The sequence below is a fragment of the Anoplophora glabripennis genome, unplaced genomic scaffold, assembly GCF_000390285.2.
Source record: "Anoplophora glabripennis isolate ALB-LARVAE unplaced genomic scaffold, Agla_2.0 scaffold24, whole genome shotgun sequence".
Classification (NCBI taxonomy): domain Eukaryota; kingdom Metazoa; phylum Arthropoda; class Insecta; order Coleoptera; family Cerambycidae; genus Anoplophora; species Anoplophora glabripennis.
In genome coordinates, this window is record NW_019416404.1 from 460601 (window position 1) to 485712 (window position 25112).

Below are 25112 nucleotides of genomic sequence, written 5' to 3' on the forward strand. Positions count from 1 at the left end.
TGTTTGACAAAATTAATAATAGCTGTCACTTTGAGTGTTTGAGTATGAAGCAGTTAAGTGCATAATTTCTGCTATTTTTGAAATTATTGAAACCGAATTACGCCATGCAATAAATCGATTTTTTTTTTTACTCGAAAACGGTGCATCATAAGAAAAACATTCGAGATACCTTTTCTTTTCCATCCAAATTGAACAAGGAATTCAAAAATAATTTTTATTTTAAGAAAAATCAGTGGAGTATCATTTTTTTCTTTAACAATATCTAGATACATGCATGTGCGCACGCCACTGGTGAAACTGAAAACAATATTTTTATCGTAAAACATGTATTGTTGCAACTGTCAAAGCCTGTAAAATTTCATTAAAACATTTTGAGCAGTTTCCGCAATATTTACAAATTTGCATTTTTTTATTAAAACTTTAACAGCCTGTAGATCGGACTAAGGAAATATATCACAAATCACTTGTACCATAACCTCCTGCAAGGAATGCATCAATTTACCAAACACCCTGTATAGTTTTTACTTTATTTAGCAGACATTTGTTTCTTAATCTATTGACATGTTCTTTTGACCTTCCAAAAACAAACTCTTACCAAATTAATGACGATAGTTACAAAGAAATAAAGGAAAATAGCAATTATTCCTATGTTCCGAAAAGCCCTTTTTTAACAAATAATTTATGCATGAAGGACCATTTTCAATTAAAAATATCTAATGTAAGGGGTGGCCAAAAATGGGAATATCATAATGGAGCAGAAGTTGAAAACAGGTACAAAATGAGTTTTCATTTATTTTTTCATTCAAAAATCTTTCAAATCTTAAAAATAAAATTATTTTCATATCTAGCCATTTTAAAATAACTCAGTTTATCAGATTAGTAGCAAGTTGAGACCATTAAAGAAAAAATTTGTAATGAAATTAAGACAGTAAAAAATATACTAAATATTCGAAAACTGGCGCAGTGACCCTATAACTATAAAAAAAATAAAAAATAATCAGAATTGACGTTTTAATACTTTTTTTTAATCTCAATAAGCGTTGCGTCTAGAACTGGCTCATAAGTTAAAAGCTTTGCATACCTTTTAAGCAACTTGCTCCAGTAACAAGAAACATCTTTCATCCTCAGATTGTTCCAAATCAGGTTGTATCCGTTCTCGGCTATTTCCCGAGCAATGTCGTCGTGATGTACTGTAAACTCGATAAGCTCCTCTAGTTTTTGCTTGCTGGCATTTGCCTCGACTGGAATATAGTGTATCCAAGGTTTGAGGGCCGGGTAGAAGAATTCGAGCCACTCGTTTCCCACGTGGAAAACTAGGGATTTGCACAGCAAGATGTGCTTAAATCGGAAGCTGGCCGCTACGCCTCTAAAGTTAAAGAGGTACTTGTACTTACAATGTTCCTCGAACGAAACTTCTTTAGCAGGAGGAACATGAAGAGTATCCTAAAATGAAACTGCGCCTGTGTAAAAACTCATAAAAAAAATGCTGTGCTTACGGCATCCGACTTCCAAGCCTGATTTTTTGTATACTGTGCATTGACTAACTCTGGTTTCTCTCTTGATAAAAGTACCAAGGGGTCCCTTTCTGCACTAGTTCTAGATCCCCTAAAAAATGCTTTTGGTATTTTTTCATTCCACGAAGTCTCATTTCCAAGCTTCCCTAATTTCTTCCTGTGGGAATCCCAACGACCTGTTGTGCAAAAAATGTATACAAAACTTTTATGGAATTTTAAAATATTACCTATCCCCCTGGGATATAGGCTAATGGCTGGCCCACCCTCCCAAAACGACCAAGCAGGATACATTATATCATGGTAATCTGGCGATTTACTGAACGAGAATATGGGTCCAAAGATGCCATATTGCTTGTGGATCTGTGGCCAATCTCTCGTATTGACGATAAATTCCATATTGGGTAACTTTGGTAACAAGTCAAAAATGAAATGTTCGATACCGGCACATCTCGCAGGGAACATACAAGATTTGTCACGGTATAATTTGTTTACTATTATTTGGTATTTGGTCCCCCTAGAAAATGAATCGTGTTGACTTACGTTTGTTATAACATTCATATAATCACAATAAAAAGAAAAACTTAATGGACATACAATTGTCATTTAGAATTTCTAGACATTTTGCAGAATTTAAATCTTACTTTCTTAATTTTTATTATAGAGAACACATACCTAGACACAACAACTCTTAATATAAAGTAGTCTCCATATTTAGGTATAACAATGAAAATCTGCTTAACAATAGCAAGTCTTTTGTTTTTTATTTCAAGGCACTGCTGATCAGTACTAATATCAACTATGATTATTAAAATTAACAACACTTTACTTACTTTGATTTGACATTTTCTATTAACTTTTTTGATATCCCATTCTTTTTAAAAACTTGTAGATCATTGGCAATAACTTGAGCGTGACATCTACATTTAGTTTCATTGCACGGTTTATATGATTCTTTGGCTTCTTTTATGAGCTGTAAGTATTTCTGATACTTTGTGTTCGCCTCTGAAATATTGTTATACACGTTAGCTACTAAACAATACATTTTATATTCATTTTTACCCATGGAGTACTTATTGATTTTCTCTTCTTCGCAGTTTTGTTCATCTTGGCTTGTGCACGTAGAAGCGACACTAGAATTAAAAAGTATATATAAAAGATATATAGTTACTAAAAAATGAGTATTAATTTTGCCCATATTGAAAAAGTTATATGGTTCGGAAAATTTGTTTATTGAGGTTATGATGTTTTGTGGTTATGGCTCAAGGTCAATAATGCTTCTTTGTTGGTTATGGTCATAGCACAGAATATCCTAACTACAGGATATTCTGTGGTCATATTATAGATACATAATAGCCGTTTTCCATTTACAACAAATCTTAAATAATCTAACCTTACTTAACACTTCGTTCTTTTTAACGACATCAACCAATAACAACTGTTGCGTTTTTGATTTTGAGTCCATGGACTTTAGTTTTATAGAGTATTTATAAAAAAAATAGACTATTAGTTTTATAAGGATTTTATTTGCAATAAAAAGAACACAGTAATGGTTTAGGCTCTCTTTTTTAAGATGCACCTTTAAATTATACCAGGTTTTAAATTTCGATTATACCAGTATGAATATAATCAATAAAATACATTGGGAATAATTTTCTTCTATTTGTTGAAATTTCTGATAATTTCAAGAATTCAATAAAAACACTATCTACAGCTTTATTAATATACTTTAAAATTTATAATACTATTTAATATCACTGATCATTATTAATTTATATGAGTATTTTGTGCAGCATTGTAAACACCCATCATGCAGTACAAAAATGGGCTGACGGCAGCAAAGAGGAGCCCCATACCCAACATAGGTCGGTAGAACATCCAAGCTGTGGCTACGACAATTAACGATACCGAAATTGCCAAAATCACATTTCCAAATGCTGTTGCTTCGCCCGAAATAACGTTTGATAAAATCGGTGTTTGATGAACTGAAAGTTAATATTTAATTACAAAAATTGTTGATGTGCCGTTTATAATATTCACTCACCAATTATATTTAGAAGTTTTGCTAAACACACAGACGAAGCATATAAAACAAAAACACCCACTCCTCTTAGTTTCCACGTTTCTATTTTCGCATCGTAATGTTCGGCGGAGAACATTTGATTGATATTTAAGTTGCCATGCCTCAACAAGGCTATTTTATGATTTTTTGAGGTTTTATACGGTACCAAAACCCCATTTTCTTGTTTTGCAATTATCGTCACCTTAAAAAATATATATTTGTGATTATTGGATTTTAAGAGTACTTAGTACTTACTGGTTCTCCAGCGGCGCCAGCATAAGAGAATTGCACTCGAATGTCTCCCACTTCTGGATTCCAGATGTCATTGCAGTGGTAATAAATACCCATATGTAATTTAACATCTCTCCGTTCAGGTCTCTCATCACTCGTGACCTCTACGAAATCGTTAAATTTGTGTTTTATTTCATTCCCTAGCAGCAAGTGCCCAACCTTGACTGAAGGGGCTATATATGTAACTGATTTTAATGGAATTTCCCTAAAATATTTGCAGATTCACTTTATCATTTTAATAATATAAACACTGGTAAAAGACACTCACCTAGGATTTTCATGGCCATGCCTTATATAGAAACTACTGCTGTCTACCAATTTATCTCTCCATTCTGTTACATAATAGTAGTCATTAATAGAGTTGTATTTTCCCGCACTAGACTCATCGTCATCCCTAGGCCTGTAAATTGTTTATCTGCAATAAATCCAACTTTAATTTTATAATATAAATCTTTTAATGGCTTACGTTCTCTCCTCTACCCATTGAAACATCTGAACTCGTCTCTTTAATTTTACTGCCTGAATGGATATCCCGTAATCGGGCTCTGTAAGGGGTTCATCGATTATTAAATTGCCACTGATATGTATCACCCTCCCATCTAATTCAGGCTGTAACTTTTCATAAGGGTTTAAAACAATAGCGTTATTGTAAGTTTCATCTAATGAATATGCGTGGTGAACAGCTCTGCCCTAAAAGAATAATATTTATTAATAAACAATGACATAATAATAATAATAATATAACCTCATTCCATGTTAACAACCAAACTCCTGTGGCAAATAAACCTAAGCCAATCACGGAAGTCAACCAACTTCGCTGAAATTCCTCAGCTAGAGTTGCCATTTATTTTCCTGTTATCCCACAGCTTCCTGTCCTTATTATCCTTATTGTCCTGCCGGGCTAGGTGCAAAATTCATTTTATATTTTAGTATTTTACATTAAACACGCATGCTCAGAGTGTCGTATATATTCCAGGGGTAAAGTGTTTCACAAAATCCAATTTATTTCACCCTAGAAAATGATGTCCTCAATTCAATATTTATAGCATTAAATTCTTGTAAGTACCTTGCCCTATTATGTTGCTTATATAAATTGAGAATAACTAAAATGCGTACTTACTGTTTAGCTTTCGATAATTTTTGTTGCATAATCATTTTTCATCTTTGTTTTGTTACCTATATTGATTTTGTAATAAAGTACGAGTACAATAGGTGGATGCACATCTAACTTCGTTTTATTGGCAGAATGCCAAATCAGGAAGAAGAAGACTCTAGCCGTATTTAAAATAAATTATATAGGGCGAATTAGAAAACAGTTTGATCCTTTAAAAACAAAAAGAATACTTTTGCGGCTTGGGATAGCCATCTAAAAATGCGACTTATAGGACAATGGGTTTAAAATGATTCTATGGATCTCATCGCATTTTTTTTTGTTTTAATACTACTTTTATGTTGTAAAAGCTTAAACGACAATAACATAATTTTTTTTGTTACATTTTCTTTTTTACGTTTGTTTATGTATTTTTCTGACGTTTGCTTGTGTATCTTTTGTAGAATATTAATGCGTAGATAATCTAATTTTTATTAAAAAACACTAAATATGGAGTTTGTTTTAATTTTGATTCATTAACAAGTCAGATTTTGAGTCATTAACAAAACGAAACAAAATTTCATCGTGGATATACGTTATTTTTTGCAGAATAGTTGAAATAATGAGAGCCCTTGTCGTTTCAATATGGGTCTTCATAAATTTAGTGTTCTTTGGCATGTGTGGCTACATGTACCTATTATGGTCTCAGTATTGGATGTACATGGAGAGACAGACAGAAACAACGACTTCAACTTATGATCAACAAATCTACTTCTACAACAGAGGTTACTACCCAAGTGACAATACAAACAATAACAAATCTCATAATTTATCAGAAACGAAACTGAGGACGAAGCATTCAGCAAACAGAGAAAACGTCTCAATCCTTATCAAGAACAGCAAACCTAGGTTTCCAAATCTACAACCCAAAGAGTTTGCAATCGATACCAAAAAGTACCAGTGCTGGCAAAATGATAGTGCAAATGACTGTGATAAAAAAACAGCAACGTATAAGGAAGACCTAATAAAAGAACTAAGAAAAGTGTTCACTGATGAGAGTAATATTTTGAAAATGGGCACTGAAAATCAGTATAATGTGCACTATGAAGGTGAAAGAGGAAATTTTATGAATAAATCGCCTAAAGAGGTATTATGTCAGTTAAGGACGGTTTCACTAAATACTTTGACCAGAAGTGATATTATGTTCCATCCGGTGAAAGAATACATTCCTAAACGGGGCTTTTTTGAAAATAAGCGGTTTAATAGTTGCGCTATAGTTGCCAGTGCTGGGTCCCTGAAAGATTCCAATTTAGGCTCACTGATAGGTAAGTGGTTTGCTATAAAGTGTATGTACAATGTTATTATTTAATTTTAATGACTTTCCTATGTATATAGTTTATTATAAACAGTTTAAATATGTGTGTGTAAACGATTTCATAACATTATTTTAAAGCACATCTGATTTGACTAAACATAAGCAGTCAAATTAAAAAAGGAAAATATTAATTTGTTCAATTGCAAGAATGTAGATTCTGCTGTTTCGTAATTACCTATTTGGCTTTTCAAAATAGTAATATTGAGAAATTATCTGTGATTACAAATTTTTGGAACGTTGTTTACTCCTCAGATTTCCGATTCAGTTAGTCAGGTTGTGATACACATTGAATGGAAACCAATTTAAAACAATAAAGTTAGATGTAGTTTTTAGTAGGACAGCTATTTTTAATTTATCAAGATAGTTTATTTTCTATAGTTTTTAGGCGTCATTTGGCTTGGTATTTGAAACGGAATGGCCAAAAAATGTTGGCAGGCACATTCAGCTTCTAATTTTACAGTAGGTAAATATTTTTTTATAAGGTTTCACAAATAAAAAAAAAATGTGTCCATACTTCTACTAAGTACTTTCCGGTCAATCTGATGAATATTTCCTTCTTCCTTTCCACGTTTGCCACAGTTTTGTAATTTCCTATGACTTCCTATAATCTCAAAGTAAACTACAGTAACTGTCACTTCCTTTGGTTAGCTTCTATATTTCTTATGTTATAGATGAAGTTCGATACTTTTTATGATTCATAATTAAGTTTCTGCACATTTAATGGAAAAGAAAAGGGTCAATGTTCTATGAATCATTAATCAACTATATTTTACAAACTGGAAAGGTGAATGTACAACTTGTTGATTCTTTTTCAGTCATAGACTAAGTCGAGGTTTAAGTAATGATACTTGTATTTGAATTAATTCAAATGAGGAGCTTTATTGGAAAAAAATAAATCCGTTTACATAAACTAAATAGGTTACTTGATAATTCACTGTAAAACATGGATGATTATACAAAGTATAATTCAAATAAATTGTGGATTTTTGTTAATCCCTAATATAGAGAATGGATACAATGTAAGATATGATCGAAATAATTTTTGGATTTCTGTTAATTTTAAAAAAGGCAACCAGCTGATTCCTGATTTACAACATCCAATAATTGTAATTAAAGCAACAAACAAATGATATGAATAGTAATGCATTCTCATATATACTTTTTTCTGTTAGCCTGATGATATGCCTGACTTTTTGATCAAAGATTGTGCTATATTCCTCTTAGAAATTCTTCACATTTGACTTAATATTATCTACACATACCTATTGTTGGAAAATTTCAAGGATTTGTTCTATTTATAAAAAAATAACTGTAAAAATGTCACAAGTTATTGATTCATTGCGACATTATGCAACTTGCTAATTTTTTTAAACCGTTTTATTGGAGTTTTATCAGTAGACCTTAACTATATTATGCCTGAACAGCAGGCTTTCGTCTATCAATGGTTTCTAATTTGGTCTGCATAATATAGTACAGTACATATATAGTACAGTACAGCATGGTACAGTACATCATTGAGATGATAGACAAAGAAGGTCGGGTAGATGTCATTTGTGCGGACTTATCAAAAGCGTTCGACCATCTTGATTACGAATTGTTATTAGTTAAATTAAATTTTAGATATGTTCTGCTTTGGTGAAGCTTATGACATCGTATGAATTCGATAGGTTTCAATTTGTCAAAATTTCAGAAGACAAGATTGCTGAAATTGTCTAAAATTCCCCAGGGTACGTCTTCGGACCTAACATGTTTACATTTTTCATTAATGATGTTGTATTTGATTTGACCACATCTTATTACCTACTTGATATTATACTATTGACGTGAAAATATTTTCTATAAATAGTGAACTTGACGCTATTAACAACGAAATTTAAATTTAATAAACTCTTGTTGCTTCTGAACGCCCTGAAGTGACTTTTAGTCTGTCGATGAATCAAGTCTCGTATAATTATAAATTGAATTATTTATCCTTCAACGACTTGACTTGGTTAAAGATTTACAGGTATTTTTAGGTGTTAAATATTCTGTTACTAAATACAGCCAAAGCACGTTGAAGAAGTTTGCAAAAACGTACGAGGAATTTTCAAAATCCAGAATCTGCCAGTGCCAACTTAAGCTTGACCTATTTTAGGTCTGCTTCATTGTTTTGGGAACTTGTTCATAATAGTTACATAATGTGTATTGAAAAAATGCAACGTTGATTTTCAAATCTTTTTAATAACATTTTAATATGTGCAGTTGTTTGTTTATATGTTTTTTTTAAATTATTTTTACAGTCTCCATAGTTATATATCATGTGTATTCCAGGAACTTGGATAGGTTACAGACTCACTTCCTCCATATTTTAAGTCGCTTGTATTAGCGGGAAAAAATTAGTGTACTATTGACGTCAATTGCAGTCTCGTAGTGTCAGATGGTAACAAACTCGAGTAAAGGGAAATAATGATTCAGTTCTTATCTTGCCGGAGCTTTGTGTATTTGCCACATACGATAACACGGAAAATGTTTAACCTTTGTATTGCAAGATCATGCGGTTTTTAGTATATAGTGAATCATTTTTTTTTTAATGACTTGAAATAGTTACCTACAAAGTAAACACATGTAGATGTAAGAATTACGTATCGTCAGTATATAGACAGGATTAGCTTATAAAACCGATAGTATCATGTAATATTCAGACAGTATTTATTCTTTATTTGTAATTTATACAGACATTCGGAGGATAATCCTTTTCGATATGTTTTTGCGGTTTTTGTATCTATATCCGTAAAATTTTTGCACGATTATAAGAAACAGCGAATTACCAGTTATTACCTAATATAAAGCTAATATGGTTGTTTGTTTATAAAACTTAAACTAACGAAGCAATCTGAATGCTATAAAGAGAATCGATCCATTAGTTTTGGCACAATTGCAATTTAAATTTTTTGATGTTTGATGCTATTTTGCAAAATCTCTGGATGTGTTGGAGGTGGTCCGATTTTAATTTTTTAGCCGGATTTTAGAAGTAGAAATGTAATACTACAAAACGTTTATTCTATTTTTCCGATAAAATGATGCGAAATAGCTGAAAAATTTCTCCAAACATGCTCAAAAACGGCCGAGCGCGCGTACGCGGTCAAGTAGTGGGAGAAGATCGGGAAATGAGGGGCAGTGGATATACGGTGTGATTTAATTTTAAATACAGAAACTGCAGGACTAGATTCATGACCAAAAAATAAGTAGAGTTTGCTCTAAAACTTTTTTCCTGCGGGACTCAGTATTGGAGATACGGGATGTTAAAGTTTACAACACCTCCAGTAGTACGCCACTGGTTCAAGTCACAAGGTTAATATTACGTTCAATAAAAGGTATAATTAAGTGAATACGCTGTAGTAAATTTAATTCAAATCGTTCAGCGCAATATGAAGATATGACAGAAAATATTTTTTTTTTGGAAAATTGAACACCCTGTATCTCGAATACCCCTTTCTCGGGGAAGAAAGTTTATAGAACAACATCTATTTATTATTTGGCAACTAATCGATTCCTGCAGTTTCTGTATTTAAAGTGAAATCACCCTGTATAGGAATACAATTTTGAATATTATTAGTTATTGTATAGCTTAGTATTATTGTGTGGTGGATACATAATAAATAATATCAGTAGCATTCAGATTGCTTTGTTTAGGTTTTATAAGAAAAAAAACCAAAAAAATGCTTTTTTTTTTGCATAAAAATGTGTATAATAAATTAATTATAATGGCACAGTCCGTTTGCTACTAGTATTTTTGTCACAAAATCACTAATTTAGTGCTCTATTGATTGGCCTATTATGTCGATATACAGTACTGAAAAACACCGGCGACTGCACCAATTTTTGTAAAAGTAGTATACCTACATGTTTTTTTCTACTTGAGTATTTAAAAAAAATAGAAACTTAATTTTATGAAACCATGTTTGCCGAGCTAAAAAAGTCCTCCCTGAAAATAAGCAGACAAATAAGAAACACGTGTAAAACTGTTTTCATTCTGCAAATTAGGAATGATGTTCCTTTTGAAATTTGAAAACAGCTTTTGGAAAAGTTAACTGAAATGCATAATGATTATTAAATATTATACACGCTATTTATTTCTACATATTGGACGGAACAGTTTTTCTTTCGATAGTTGATAAATAACTTCTGGTGAAACACATTATTTGGACATAAATCAACGTATTTTCTAATAATATCTAAAACACCCACTCGTTTTTTTTTGTCGGTAAAACAGAACAGCTGATCGTGCTTAGTTTTGGCCATAGTAAGTGAGATGATTATGACCGATGTTCGACCATCAAAATCAGATGTTTCTAACTTGTATAATTTATTGATCCGGTACTCCTCAAACGAAATCATAATTATAATTAATGTAAGACTTAAATTACTAAAATTTTTGAAGAAAATGTTTATAGAAATTCGTCTGAAACTTCTTTCAACAATTTCATGACATCATCTGGTTCCAAGACTTTCGGTTTTTTAGGTTTGTAACCGTAATTTCTTAAGCAACGTAGTTTGTTTACTGTATATGAAACATTACGAAACGTTATTTAATGGAACGGACTCATCAGAAGTATTATTTGAAATGTCACAATTTTCATTTGGCTTTATCATCGAGTATTAGAATAATAATGTTAACGGCTTTACTTTCTTCAACTTCCCTAAAAAGTATGCCAAAAGTATTTTTTCACTTATACCTCCTTTGAAAGCACATATATTATTTTTCATATATTAGCCGTGATTTTTGGGTCAATAGTTTCTCTACGGCATGCAATACTTTTTCCACGTCTAAGGGAAGTTTTTCTTCTTTAAATTCGAGTTATTAATTGATTGTTGAAAAATCAGAATATTATACACTACGATAATAGTATATTATGTTACTAGGAGTAGAAGGCGATCATTATGTGTTGAGCCCAAAAGTTTGCTCGCTGAGGCGTTAGCCGAGGCTGAGCAAATTGGGCAAAACACATAATGAGCCTTCCACTCAGAGTGACATATACTATTTTTTCTTCAAGCGTGAATATAAAAAATTACTAATTTTGAAAATTTATAGCGGATAACGCGATGTTCAATCTCAGCACAAAATAAAATCAGTAGGTAGGTAATACTATTTATTTTATACATTTTATACATTTTATTGATTAATTAAACATGACAGTTATAACCACTTTATTCATGAATAAAAAAACAAATGTAACAATTATTTTTCTTTAATTTGAATTAAACGAATAAACATCTAAATTACCTACATGTCTATCATTAAACTTTATTTATTAACATGAATATTAAATGTGCAATTTTGTATGGTACAATTGTTGATATTTAAAGCGCTGCTGGCTGTCTTTTTTTCAAAGTTTACAGTTCTGTCGTTGAATACGTTACTTGTAATAAGGTTCTCAGTTTCAGTGTTAACAATTGTACCATTATTAACAGAAAAGTCTTCGATTAAATTATTTTCAGGATCAATATTTACAGTTTCGCTTGATGTACTTGGTTCATTATACTCTAATGGGTTTAATATTTTCATCGCTATCTGTTCCTTATTGTTTACAGAATCTTCAATGTGTCCTTCAGCGACGCTGGTAGATTTCCATCCACCATGTCGCTTTAGGGTTGTAATGTCTCCACCATTATCAACTAAGATAGTTGCCGAGGTTCTTCTAAGGCAATGCCCCGTATATTCATGTGGATTTGGCAACCTTAAAAATGATGCAACATCTTTTGGCACTTTTGAAATTTTATGTATGCCCATTACAACACGATGACAATGGCCACTTTGATATTTAATAAAAAATCTATCAAAAGTTATGTCTTTTGGCCGAAGAGTAGCATATTTTCTGTATAAATTTAAATAAAACTCTCCAATTATGGCAAATGAACGATGTTTCTTAGTTTTCGTATTGGGAATATTTACTAATATTATATTTCCCAAATCTTTTACATCATTAACTTTTACTTGAATGAGTTCATCGCATCTACAAGCTCCTGTGACTCCAAATATTAGTGCAACCTAAAAAATATAGAATTATTAATTTTGTAACAATAAAAAAAGTTGGAAAATGCAAGGAAATTCTAAAACATGACGTAATTTTAAGACATCTATATTTATGAATTTTTACAACATTCTTCTAATGAGCTATCTTTATTTCCGGAAATTGTTTATTATTCTCGTAATGGATACTATAAAATAACTTTTACAATAAGTTTACAAATTATAACAAAATTTTGTATTACAAATATAAAAAGGTTAAATATATATCTACCTATAATTTAAAAAGTACATACCTTGGTTGCTAAATATTTATCATCAGGTGCTTTATTCAGGAATTCGTCAAATTCTTTTTTAGACAAAACTTTCGACTTCTTTGGTTTATAATTTTCACCTTGTCGTTTCAAAAATGTAATTAATTTTGAATATTTCTCAATATTTACATTGTGTTCTATGTTTAATTTAGATTTTACCATTGAATATTGCGCCCATAAAGTTGAACTTTTCAGTGTTCTGAATAATCTTGTAAAATATGCTATCATCACATTTTCTGAATAAATATGTGCATTATTTTCTTTTGCCCAATTTATGAATTTATCATAAGCATTTTCATAAATTTTTCTCGACTTTGTTGGTATAAGTGTTGCCACTGATGTATTTGCAATTTCCAGTAATTCTGGTGGTGTGCACTGCATTTCTTCAGACATTTTAAAAACGACCCGACGCGACATCAAATTTCAACTGACACTTAATGAAACGTCAAAGCTTCTTGAATCTTTAATTCGTTGCTAGGATACTTACCTACACATTGTTACATTTTTTTACTAGTTAAAAAATTGAAAATATTTGTACTAGTTAAACAATAGGCTGCTTCTAAATGAGTTGTTGCACTATATAATATAAGTATTATTATACGCTTGAAAATATATTATCGACTTAAAATTAGAAAGAAAAATTGTATACAGAACAGTATACAAATTTAATCAGATTTAGTAGTGCCTGATATTGATTGCTAACTGTTAATAATTTTTGTTCTTATAAAGAAACTATAAAATTCACTTTTTTCATTCCGCACGCTACTATAGTTTATAGTATTGTCTAAGCTATTACTCATTAATTATGATATCTAATATAACGTTAGTCGGTACAAATTGTAATTTAAAATGTAAATGTTTAGTTGGTGTATGTGTATGACATACTTTATGGTTTAATATGAGAGCTGTTACAGTTAATTTTTTGCTTACCACATTAATTTGTTAATTGTAAATACTTACAAAGTTGATAAAACCGTTTTTCTCCATATGGAAAAAAACGCATTTCCTGACAAATTTCGCTCTACGTAATGAACTCATTGACCAAATGAGTAATATTTTATGAAAATTTAAATAAATATTAAATAGTAAAACAATAATTTGCACTAATTAAATATAATCGTATCTGACATTCGTTTTATTTGATTGTACGCAGCTAGCGTATTTTAATAAAAAATACTACCAATTGAGTTTTCCTTCGATAGCTTCTCTCAGCTATCGAGATGATTGGAATTCCAATTCTAATATTTAGATAAGCTAAACAAACATCTTTGTAGGTAAATACTTTAAAAATAGTTTGCTATTTGTTTATATGAGGACTAAAGTAAACAAAAACTCCTCCTTCAAACAGTTTTGGATTAGTATTCCTTTAAAATAAGTATATCGAAAGCAAATATCGCCAAAATCTCATAGCAAGAAAAAATATCAATTTTTGTTTGTTTTTCTATTTCAGAACTTGATAAATATTGATAGTAGTATTCAAAATACAGGAGCTGAAATTAGGAAAATGTCATGTATTTTAGTCCAAAATATTTGTCCAAATTTTAGTGGCGGATTCTGCGTTGCTAATTTAACGAAAAAAGTATAAAAGTATGTGTCCAGAAACGCTTCGCTTTCAATATACAGGGTGTTCAAAATTACTGAAAATATTTCATGTTGAAAAAAAATTAATGACAACTATGTAAATAATACCTTATACTAGTCCCAGATAGCATGATTATTTGAATAATAATTATTTGCAATTAAAAAATAATTCGGTGTTTTGACACTTGTAGTAGCAATATATTTCCCCAGCAACTGTTTGATAAATATTTTAGTTACACCCTGTATGTTATCGGCCCAAGAGTCGTCAGTATACGTTAAATATCCTGAGATATCTCATAATTGTCTTTAGGATATGATAAGAAGATTCCTTAGTGAGATGTAGTAAAAAATTTTGATGTATTCTTTGATTCAACTTCTAAATTTTTTTAATCATATGATTAATATTCGCAGAAAACTTTATCCTTCTTTGAAAACCTGGATCTCTTTCACTCATATTATGTGATTGTCGTTTATTGCCCCTGCCTCTGTCAAGCTGATTAAAATCGTTTACTAGGAACTTAAAAATCTAATGTTTCTCTCTTGTGATGTTTTACTATTATTATTATTCCACACTACACTCATATCTAGGTAGTTTTAATTTGATGAACATGTTGGAAATATTTATCCATATACTATTTGAGTTTTATATTTAAATGTGATAAACATAAACAAACCCTTATATCTGTTTAATAAAATAAGATGGAGAACAGACATTTACTCAAGGAACTTAAGAAAAATTGAAAAGAAGGTTACATTGGGTATCATAAGAGCGAAAAATTTCAATCTTCCTTTTTTTATATAGCTTAATTTAAAAAAAATTTGCCTGTTCAGTATCATAGTCTATCAATAACTTCTGTAAAACGTATGTTAAAGTTGGATACCATTTCAATAAACAAGTGTTTTAATGGTATGATAAAGTGTGACCGCAAAAATCGCCCGTTTTTTCACAATTCGCAGAGAACTAAAGGAAATAGATAAAAATATGTTTTTGATATCAAATTACTCGTCGTAAAAAATTAAGATGAGCATAGCTTTTAGTTTTTTGAAAAATTTCGAAAATCACCCCTAGTTAGGGGTTGAAAAGACGCCCAAAATGAAGAATTGAATATTACCAATAAATATAAAAACTATTAGCGTGTGAACTTTTCTATCGAATGATTCTTGATACAAAATTCTTGATACAAATTGATTGTTTTCTGCATTATCAGTTAGTAAGCTTTACGATGATCTTATTTTAGTATTACAACTAGCTTTGTTTATTTATTCCTGAAGCTGCGATCCATTTTGGGCTTATGAACACGAAGACGAATTGTGGCAAAGAATAGAAGAAAATTGTAATCCTCTTCAGGGAAAATCAAACCATGATGAGTTCCTCTATAAATAGCCTGGTTAGAAGATGTCAAAAGTGTATCGATGTGGAAGGATTTCGTTTTGAACAATCGTTGTAGGACTCGTTACTTACTTACTTACTCGACCTATTTTTTAATTTTAATTTATTATTTAGTTTGATATCGCTTCCAGAAATAAAGTTATTTCTACAAAAAACCGCCAATGGCGTATTCTTTTCCTGGGAAAAGTTAACGGGCGCTGCTACTAGCACGTCACTGGTTAAAACCAGGAGGTTTTCATCAAATAAATGAATTAATTTATGTGGAAAATTCAATAAAACGTAAAAACAAGCCCAAATATCTTCTAAACGGCTGCTACTATTAAAAAAACAACACTTTTCATTCATTTAACATAACAATACCTGAATGTAACATTATTTCTACAAAAAACCGCCAGTGGCGTATTCTTTTCTTAGGAAAATGGGGAGGCACCTCCAGTAGCACGTCACTGGTTAAAGTCACAAGGTTAATATTACATTCAATAAAAGGTTTAATTAAGTTCATGCGCTGTAGTAAATTTCATTTAATTCCGTCAGCGCATTATGAAGATATGGCAGCAAATATATACTTATTTTTTTGTAAACCGTAACACCCTGTATCTTGAATAACGAGTCGCGCAGGAAAAAAGTTTATACAGCAAACCCTACTTATTTTTTTGGTAATGAATCTAGTCCTGCAGTTTCTGTATTTAAAGTGAAATCACCCTGTAGATACATCTTGACTTTGCAAAAAATGTACTTTTAAATTTTTATTGTTAAAAAATTTTACTATTCTGCTGGTTTACAGATTCCCACGACTTGGTGTTACGATTCAACCACGCTCCAACTAAGGGCTTCGAGAAAGACGTGGGCAAGAAAACCACCGTCAGAGTCCTGAACTCCCAGGTTGTAACCAAACACGAATTCAAGTTCCTCACGTCAAACTTATATAAAAACACGACACTGGTAGCATGGGACCCCAGCAATTATTCCTCTTCAATAAGCGAATGGCTGGAAAAACCCGAATTCAACCTGCTTCCTAACTACATGGAGTACAGGAAGAGGGACCTCAAATCTAGGTTTTTCTTGCTGAATCCGAAGTCTATATGGGATGTGTGGGATTTTCTTCAGGGCAATTCGCCTAGTAGGCTTAGGAGGAATCCCCCATCGTCTGGGTTTTTAGGTCAGTAATTGGTATATTGACTTGCGTTTACTAATTTCTTTAGCGATGCTTACATAAATATACACGGAGAGAACTGCTATTGCACTTCCAATGATAATTGTATATTTAACCGCTATTTCTTTAAGTCAGTATTAACTATAATTGATTTATATCGGTATTATTCAAACAATGGAAAAAGATTGTTTGACTAGAATACCAAAAACAATAAAATTAATTGTGAAATTGGGAGTGATTGACAGTTAAAATGCGATTTTTAGTCAAAAAATCGGTCGCAAGTGTCAATCGATGAGATGGAGCATTATAGAACGCCAATATAGAATTGGCTCGGTGAAACGAACTCCTTATTACAATGATCTTGGAATTGTAAAAGCAAATCAACATTATCTTTACATATAACTCCTCCAAACGAGATTTTTTGGATTTGGTTTCCACTCGACACTTTTGCTCTTGGTTTCTGGATTATATTGAAAACATCATGTTTCATCAATAGTCACAATGTTGTAAAAGAAGTTTTTGGCCTTTTTGACCCCTTTACAATGTTAAATTCTAAGCAATTTTTGGTCGTCGGTCAACTTGTGCGGAAAAAACGGTACACATACTTTTCGGTAGCTCAAATATTAGGCCAAATTGATGTTTTTTGAGATGCTCAATTTCAATTCCATGAATTTCAATGAAGATTTTGGCTGATCTTTGATGAATTCACTCACAGTTTTGTTGAAATCTGTGGTGATCATGGATTTCGGGTGGCCAACATGAATGATGAATTCTGCTACGAGATAAACAGTCATCACCATGAACTTAGTTCATTACTTAGAACGTTGCGGTGAAAGTTTTACCAAGTTTAAAATAAATCTTAATATTGCTCGATGCTCATTTTTGAACCGATAACAAAAACATACTGTCACTTCAGATGTAATAACTCTGCTTCTATTCGTCCAAATCAAGGATCTACTGTTTCAATGCGTGTCAATAGATGACCTTCCTAGAAATGTCTATTTGAAAGGTTCTATTTACTTTAGAACGTACCTTTTATGACCCCAAAAAAATGTTTGGGAAAGGCCTCGTCGAATAATAAGAATCTTCTAAATCTATTTGTAATATCTGTTTTCAACTAAAGATATAAGTAAGAGAAATAGACACGGAAATTATTTATTTGTTCTAAGGGTAATTCGAGGCGGAATTTGAATTCTTTAAAAAAAAAAATTGCTAGAAAATATCAAATATCTGCAAAACAAAATCTTTATTATTATTATTGAAATGTAAAACATTTCAAATAGAAAAATAGTAACGGATCTCAAAAATATTAACTTTTTTAAACGGATTCCTATGTTAAATTTGATTTGATGCAAAATCTAACATTCCTTCTATTACATTACGACATGTTTGCGTCTGTTTCTCATAGATTAAGAAATATTCACGGTTATTCAGGTATTTTGTTGCAATTTTCGCGTTAAAAATGGATGCCACGTAATAATGGAATTTACAAAAGTAAAATGGACTGTGAAAATGATGTTTGAGCATCGTTTAACGTAATATATGCCTAAATATTTACAAGAACGTCCAAATAAATTTCTTCTCAAAGCAGCCATAACCCTTATAAAAATACGATTACACCAAGTCAAACACTGTATAAAAAACTTACTTAATAATGAAGTAATTAATAATGAGAAATACCAAAATATGTTTGTGCTGAGATATAACATAGATAGTTCAGATACAATGTTTCTGAAAGTTTGCCTTCTTCAATGATGCATTGTAATGGAAGGCGAAGAATAAACAAGTTGAATGAAAATTAAATTTTTCATTTGTCCTTAACAAATTTAACATAGGATTCTTTTTAAAAAAGTTAAGTCCAAAGCTTGGAACTTCTAACGTTCGTAATTACTATTTGTTCATTTGAAATGTATTAAGTAACGCAGAGAAGATATTTTTTTCATGCTTCAACGAATAGTGACAACCGCATCTCGAGATCATGTTTAGTTTCATAGATATCTTCCAGGATGCTGCAAACGCTAACCAATACCGAAACGGTATGACAAAATATGGAGAAATTTAATTGTTGCGACTGTTAATTGGGACACTTTTTTTATTGTTGATATTACCAGCGCTATGGAAAATCCGTCTCAAGTGAGAGGGACATCTTGTTTGTCCAAGTTATGTTCCAGACATTTTTTTGTTGCTGTGGTAATGTTTTAAAGTAATACTTAATTGGTTACAAAACAATGATAATATGCAATTTTTAAGTCCTCGATTAAAAACAATTGTCTGTCAAAAACCAGAAGAAATTGTACTACAGTATTTTGACCTCCCGAAACTTATTTCTTAAATCTGTTTTTCGTTAAACTTTGAGAATAAAAAGATAGGTACGTGTTTTTTTAGTAATTGTGTTATTATAGAAATAACAATTAATGATATTCTTTTATTGTATCGGGTGTCCCAAAATCCATGAAAGATTTGAATTTTGCACCAAAAGTGCGATAAAGTGTTGCCAATGCAAAAAGAAACAGTGTGACAGCTGACAGTGCTGTATTAAAAAAATGGAGAGACTTCTTTAATCTATAATAAGTACAAGAATAACAACAACAATACCAGCAGCAGCAGCAGCAGCAGCAGCAGCAGCAGCAGCAGCAGCAGCAGCAGCAGCGGCAGCAGCAGCAGCAACAGTAACAACTAAAGCAGACTTTTTTAGTCTATAATAAGAATATTCTTTACTAAGTACAAGAACAACAAGAACAACAATAACAACAACAACAGCTGCAGGAACAACGACAGTAATAACATCTACAGCAGCAGCAGTAGCAGCAGCAACAGTAACAACTATGGCAGACGGACTTCTTTAATCTCTAATAAGTGTATCGCTTACTAAGTAGTCAGTGTTTCCTTACTATAGTAGTCAAAATATTCCATGCGAATTCGGTAGAACGCTTCGTATCCTCCTTGAGTATGCTAAGGAAACCAGTTCTAGGAATAAGATTTAGAGCGTTATCACCATCGTTGCCTTAGATTAGATGAAGTCGTTGTTGCTCTTAGTAGTAGTAGTAAGTAGTAGTAGTAGCAGTAGTAGTAAAGAAAGAACAACGCGCTTTCATTGTTGAGCAGCATTTTAAATATATAATGAAGGTTTTGCAACTACATTTCGCAATTTTGGAATAGTGTTTTAACTTCAGCTAGAATGGATCAATTAGTGGTAAATAAACACTTTAGCTGCCTTTCATAAGTCGTTCAACACACAACATCAAAGCAGTTCATGAGAGTGTTGTTGAGAGTCCAGGAACATCAATTCGACACCTTGGTCAAGAATTAGAGATTTCGAGAAGCTCTCTGCAGCGTACTTTTTCGAAAGATTTTCTTTCTTACGAAATTCAAGTGACTCAAGAACTGAAGCTTACTGACCACGCAGAGTGAACCGTTGCATAGATTATTATAGAATAAGTGGATGCTGATTTTTCGAACAGAATCATCGTCAGCGATGAGACTCATTTTTATTTTATGGCTTCGTTAATTGACAAAATTGTTACATCTGGGATTCAGAAAGTTTCTGTAGACATATTGTGAATATTGTTTTGTCCGTCTATAAAAATGTAGGGTTTTTAATAAGATTTTCTAGAGGTTTTGATGATATCGATCTACTTAACCTACTCTACAATTCATTTGTAAAAAGTAGGCTTCAATATGGTTCGCTAATTTAGAATCCAGGGTACAGTAAATATTCCAATAGTTTAGAAAATATCCAGAGTCGTTATTTAAAATTTGTAACCTTTAAAGTTGACAACGTGTACCTATTGGCATTCTTCATAAGCAACTGTTGGGTAGATTTTCATTTCTCAGCCTATCTGATAATACGTAACAACTTTAATTGTCCGAATGTATTACAGATGTTAAATTTTTATATGTCTACTTTTATCTACCTACTCCACGAACAACTGACTTGAAGTTTTCGCCCCTTACAGTATGTGTCAAAATAAACCACCAACTTTGAGGCCATCTAGCGGCCAAACGAAGCGATTTCGGATATAGGTGAACTAGACTAAATCTGCCTATTTTAAGTCCACGAATCTGTGGTCTTCCGTTGTACACGTTATTCTGGGATACCCTGTATAAAGATAAATTAAACCAATACAAGACGCAAAAATAAAAATAATAATAAACTAGGACAAAAGGCTTAGAATTCTCATTGTAATAAAAGTAAAATTTTTCTTAATTTTCCGTATTTTCCAATTTTTCATTTTTTTTAGTTTTAGACCTGTGGCGTGTTCAGTCCACGTGATTGCGGGTGAGCGGGCTTGGTTAGTTCAACTATGTTTTCCTGTAATATTCATTAATGTCTAATACATTGACGTGACGAATAGGAAGCATTTTATTTTATTTCTTTTTTGACTGAAATACGAAGGATATTGAAACTTTTCTTCATGTTTCCAGGTCTCAGATTGCTCCTACCCTACTGCAACTTTGTGGACATGTTCGAGTACATACCCTCCACAAGAGTGACCAAGAGATGTCACTACTACGATCCGGAGGAAAACCTTGCTTGTACTTTCGGCGTGTGGCATCCTCTGGCGGCAGAGAAACTCCTAGCGTATTACGTCAACTCCGCCGATGATAAGACCGTTTTTCAGCATGGTTTCGTTAGAGTTCCAGGTTTCAGAAACCTGAATTGTTAACGTAATTCGACAAGAAGTAGTCTGTTGAATTTAATAATCAAAAGTGAAGTACTTAATTTTTGTAATGAGCCGAAAATGCTTATACATTTGTTTAATACGGATATTAGTTCAAAATGTACAAATAGTAATAAATATTTTAATGTTTTTTTTTACTGAAATTGAGGAAGATTACAATTGTTTTCATTTCAAGTCTGTGATATTTTACAAGCATAGTTTATTTTGTTTCGAAATTATGAGATACCATAATTTTTTATAAAAAATTATTATGCTTTCAAAAAAGTTCCTAGAGACTGTTTGGGAATATTTTTTGTGCTATTCCGAGATATTATAGGTTGTAACTTATTTCAATGTCGATTGAAACTATGCACTTTTATTATAGTTCGAATACTGCTGTAGCATGATCTAGTAAATTTATATAGAAATTTGTGGTCCATATGATCAACTTAAAGATTTTTAAAAAGACAAAATTGAGATTCAAAAGAAATGTATTTTAATTTTTGAAAAATAAATTTACTTAAACTGTTTGGTCTTTTAATTAGTTTGCCACGGTGTAGGTGGAAGTAATTGATCTTTTTCTCTAACTGTTTTCTTGTCTGATCGTTTCCTTATACTTTTTTTTGCATTTTGTTTCTTCTGTATTCTTTTTTTTTCTGTCCCTTTTTTTATTTTTGTATCACATATGCATCCCTACAATATTTGTTGAGATAGAGTACCAACAGAAACACGCTGGTACAAAAAAAGGAATAAAGAAAGAACAGTATGTACTGTAAGCTGCTGTGAACGCCACGCCGGCAGTGTCTTCCTATCTCTGGTGTCGAATGCGGTTAATTCCAAGAAAGCGACGCAGGGGCCTTTTTTTTCTATTTAAATCCTATCAATATTTCTTAACAAATTCAATGGAAAAAAAAGATAAGATTACTTATATCGGGTGTTATCAAAGTTGAGCAATTTATTTTAACAGTTGATAGAACTCGTAAAAAAGTCGTTTTACCAAAAATCGTTTATATAAATGTTGCCAAATAAAGTAATTATTAACAATTATTTAAAAAAATTGAAATTTAAAAACTTTATAATACAAACCTGATTTATTGTAATTTTCGACCACTGCGTTGTAAAAACATAAATGGTAAACAAATGGTAACAATTTTGAACAATTTTTGTAGATTTTTTATAACTCTCTTCTTCTGCAACTTTTATATAAACGATTTTTTTGTAAATTGACTTTATTTACCAGTTTCACCAGCTGTTAAAATAAATGACTCAACTTTGAGAACAACCTTTATTGTTTAATTTTTTGATATATCTAGAGCAACCATCAGTCTTAGTTTCCTACACATACAGTATGTCCGAGGATTGAGTTTGACAAATGGACCAAAAAGTGAAATATACGAAAAAAGGCATTTGTATTGTTAATGAAAGACCCTTTTTATTTGTGGACTGTATTTTCTTGATATCAGATATAAACAACTTCTTTGACGTAATCTGACAGGCTTGCAGGAGCCGTAGTTCGTAGGTCCTTTTTATTGAGATCGGACGAGAAAGAATGTACTGATGTCAATATGACCACAGACAATATAGCGTATCGCTGGCTATTTTGCCTGTGATATGACAGTAAACAACCAATTCAAACAAAAACACGAAAAAAGCTACGTCTTGACCAGCATTCTTGATCAAAGTTTTTACTTATTTAGAAAATACGAATCACCGTGGCGAACTTCAATTTTGTTGTACAGGGTGGGTCAAAAACACCTAAATGTTATTTTGCGTAAGAGTAAACACCTTATTTTGCAAGATACGAAAAAAGGCATTCTAGATAAAAGTTTTTGCTTGAAAAATGAATAGGTAAGAGTCACGTTATCAAAAATTTAATTAGTATTAGTATTCTCTAGCACACCTCTAATCAGAGTACCTACTATTTCCTAAAATAATAATGACAATTGAGGACAGACTTGTTATTGTCTTTATTTAATGAAGTGATTATTTAATGTAAAATAGTTCTCATCAAAACTGTTACATCATGAAACAATTTAGCGAACAATTTGTAGGAGTCCCAATAAGTCGGAAGGCAATCTGCAAGATAATAAAAATGTTTCAAAGGACTGGTTCGGTTTTAAACCTCCAAAAGAAAAAGAAGAAATATGCCAACACAACAAAACTTTGCTAAAAGTATATATAAAAAAACTAGTATTTAGCATATAACTCTATTGAAATAAATTTCGTTAAACAAGTTTACATATCGGTCCGTTAATATTTATTACATCAATGATGTTGCTTTTATGACTTGCTATTAAAATGAATTACGAGCATTTGTGGCACAAATTTTCATATTTATTAGAATTAAATAGGAACATTTTACTAACATATATAAATAATTCCAATTTAACTTTTGTTTCGCAGCTCTCGATTATCAAGATGAAAAAGTTAAATTAAAAGCAAGTGTGAAAATAGTTACGTAAATTGACAAGATATCTATCCATATGCGAATTACAGCTGATTTCCAACTTGTGTAATGATAAAATACGATAATTTTCATAATATCATAAAGGAGGTCATGAATAAGAGTATATAACCACAGCTAATCTATTTTTGTATGTGCCGGTTTATTTTCTAGAAAGTGGCTTGGTTTAACTAACAATTAATAAATACTTAACATATTATTAATTATACAGTACGCGCCTAAAGTATGGAATAAATTCAGTAAAAACGAAACAAATTTTTTTTGGGATCCTCAAACAGGTCGATTTTTAATTTAAAAAATACATATTTTAGCATAAAAGGCGATTTTCAACCGTCATTTGTTTTCGAGTAATGACGTCATCGACATTTTTTTAAATAGCAACCCCCTATTTTTTCCTTGATTCTGAAAGATCGTTTCATTGTCGATCCGACAGTATTAAAATGTTGCCATCTTACATAGGAAAGTTTTCGAGTAAATGACGATTGAATGTTAGAAAATCCAAATCAATTAAAATAAAGCAAAAACGTTATCAAATTTAGTGATCGAAATGCCTAAAATTTTTTATGGATCACGTAGGTGTAAATCTTTACAAAGTGTCACTGTCATACCGACTTTCTAAGTATTGTAAGCGATATAAAAATTATTGTTGAATTTAAAGTATTATGGCACATTTAACTGTCACACAATGAATTGAAATTTTAATTCTTATCGGATGCGGGGATAAGACTAGAACGCAGCAGGAATATTGCGATTTATTTAATGAAAAACATCCAGATTGCCGTATCAGCCAATCAACAGTCAGTAAGATAGAATCTAAATTTGGAGAAACTGGCAAAGTTGTAGATATTCCAATTAGTCCAAGCATTCTGTCACGGATTAATGTTAAATATGCAAAAATTATTACATGGACAAAAAAAATATGACCGTATAGAAAATTAAATTTTAAATTGAGTTTCTTGTTCTTTAAACTCGATCCAATATGGCGAACATGGTTAAAAAAAATCGCAAAGTTGAAAAAAAACGGTTTTTCTAAGATAACTAAAAAAATATATCACGGATTGAAAAATTTTAAATGAGAAAGTTGTAGGTTTTAAAAAGATCTATCGACTGATTTTTTGAAAGTATCGATTGCTTTGTTACTTTTCGAGATATATCGAAAAAACCGTTAAAAATCTTCTCTTTTCTCTTCTTCTAGAACTCGTTTACATTTACG

At 31.4% G+C, this 25112-nt stretch overlaps 3 protein-coding genes across 3 annotated transcripts; 1 reads left to right on the forward strand and 2 right to left on the reverse strand.

Annotated features, from left to right (window-relative positions):
* Positions 1-525: 525 nt before the first annotated feature.
* LOC108910951 (O-glucosyltransferase rumi homolog) lies at positions 526-2710 on the reverse strand. The gene is made up of 5 exons (XM_018715740.1): positions 2574-2710; positions 2345-2516; positions 1742-2028; positions 1497-1690; positions 526-1443 (listed from the first exon to the last, which is right to left on the reverse strand). Exons 1-5 carry the CDS (start codon positions 2707-2709, stop codon positions 1012-1014), a joined length of 1221 nt encoding a protein of 406 aa, XP_018571256.1. The 5' UTR covers position 2710; the 3' UTR covers positions 526-1011.
* Positions 2711-3069: 359 nt separating this feature from the next.
* On the reverse strand, positions 3070-4724 carry LOC108910961 (transmembrane protein 43 homolog). Its single transcript, XM_018715751.1, has 6 exons — positions 4610-4724; positions 4331-4554; positions 4133-4264; positions 3829-4069; positions 3556-3775; positions 3070-3496 (listed from the first exon to the last, which is right to left on the reverse strand). The coding sequence occupies exons 1-6, from the start codon at positions 4706-4708 to the stop codon at positions 3279-3281; spliced, it is 1134 nt and encodes a 377-aa protein (XP_018571267.1). The 5' UTR covers positions 4709-4724; the 3' UTR covers positions 3070-3278.
* Positions 4725-4836: 112 nt separating this feature from the next.
* LOC108910943 (beta-galactoside alpha-2,6-sialyltransferase 1) lies at positions 4837-21893 on the forward strand. The gene is made up of 4 exons (XM_018715729.1): positions 4837-4922; positions 5564-6279; positions 16406-16780; positions 21200-21893. The coding sequence occupies exons 2-4, from the start codon at positions 5577-5579 to the stop codon at positions 21439-21441; spliced, it is 1320 nt and encodes a 439-aa protein (XP_018571245.1). The 5' UTR covers positions 4837-4922; positions 5564-5576; the 3' UTR covers positions 21442-21893.
* Positions 21894-25112: the final 3219 nt, after the last annotated feature.

Bases quoted from the DNA above. Each gene is read 5' to 3' on its own strand.
- LOC108910951 (XM_018715740.1), bottom strand. From the start codon at position 2,709: ATGGGCAAAATTAATACTCATTTTTTAGTAACTATATATCTTTTATAT. The intron at 2,029-2,344 runs GTAAGTAAAGTG...TTCATTTTCTAG, and splicing joins ATAGAAAATGTCAAATCAAA to GGGGACCAAATACCAAATAA. The intron at 1,691-1,741 runs GTAATATTTTAA...TTTGCACAACAG, and splicing joins CCTATATCCCAGGGGGATAG to GTCGTTGGGATTCCCACAGG.
- LOC108910961 (XM_018715751.1), bottom strand. From the start codon at position 4,708: ATGGCAACTCTAGCTGAGGAATTTCAGCGAAGTTGGTTGACTTCCGTG. The intron at 4,070-4,132 runs GTGAGTGTCTTT...CAAATATTTTAG, and splicing joins CATGGCCATGAAAATCCTAG to GGAAATTCCATTAAAATCAG. The intron at 3,497-3,555 runs GTGAGTGAATAT...ATTAACTTTCAG, and splicing joins AAAACTTCTAAATATAATTG to TTCATCAAACACCGATTTTA.
- LOC108910943 (XM_018715729.1), top strand. From the start codon at position 5,577: ATGAGAGCCCTTGTCGTTTCAATATGGGTCTTCATAAATTTAGTGTTC. The intron at 6,280-16,405 runs GTAAGTGGTTTG...GCTGGTTTACAG, and splicing joins CAATTTAGGCTCACTGATAG to ATTCCCACGACTTGGTGTTA. The intron at 16,781-21,199 runs GTCAGTAATTGG...TCATGTTTCCAG, and splicing joins CCCATCGTCTGGGTTTTTAG to GTCTCAGATTGCTCCTACCC.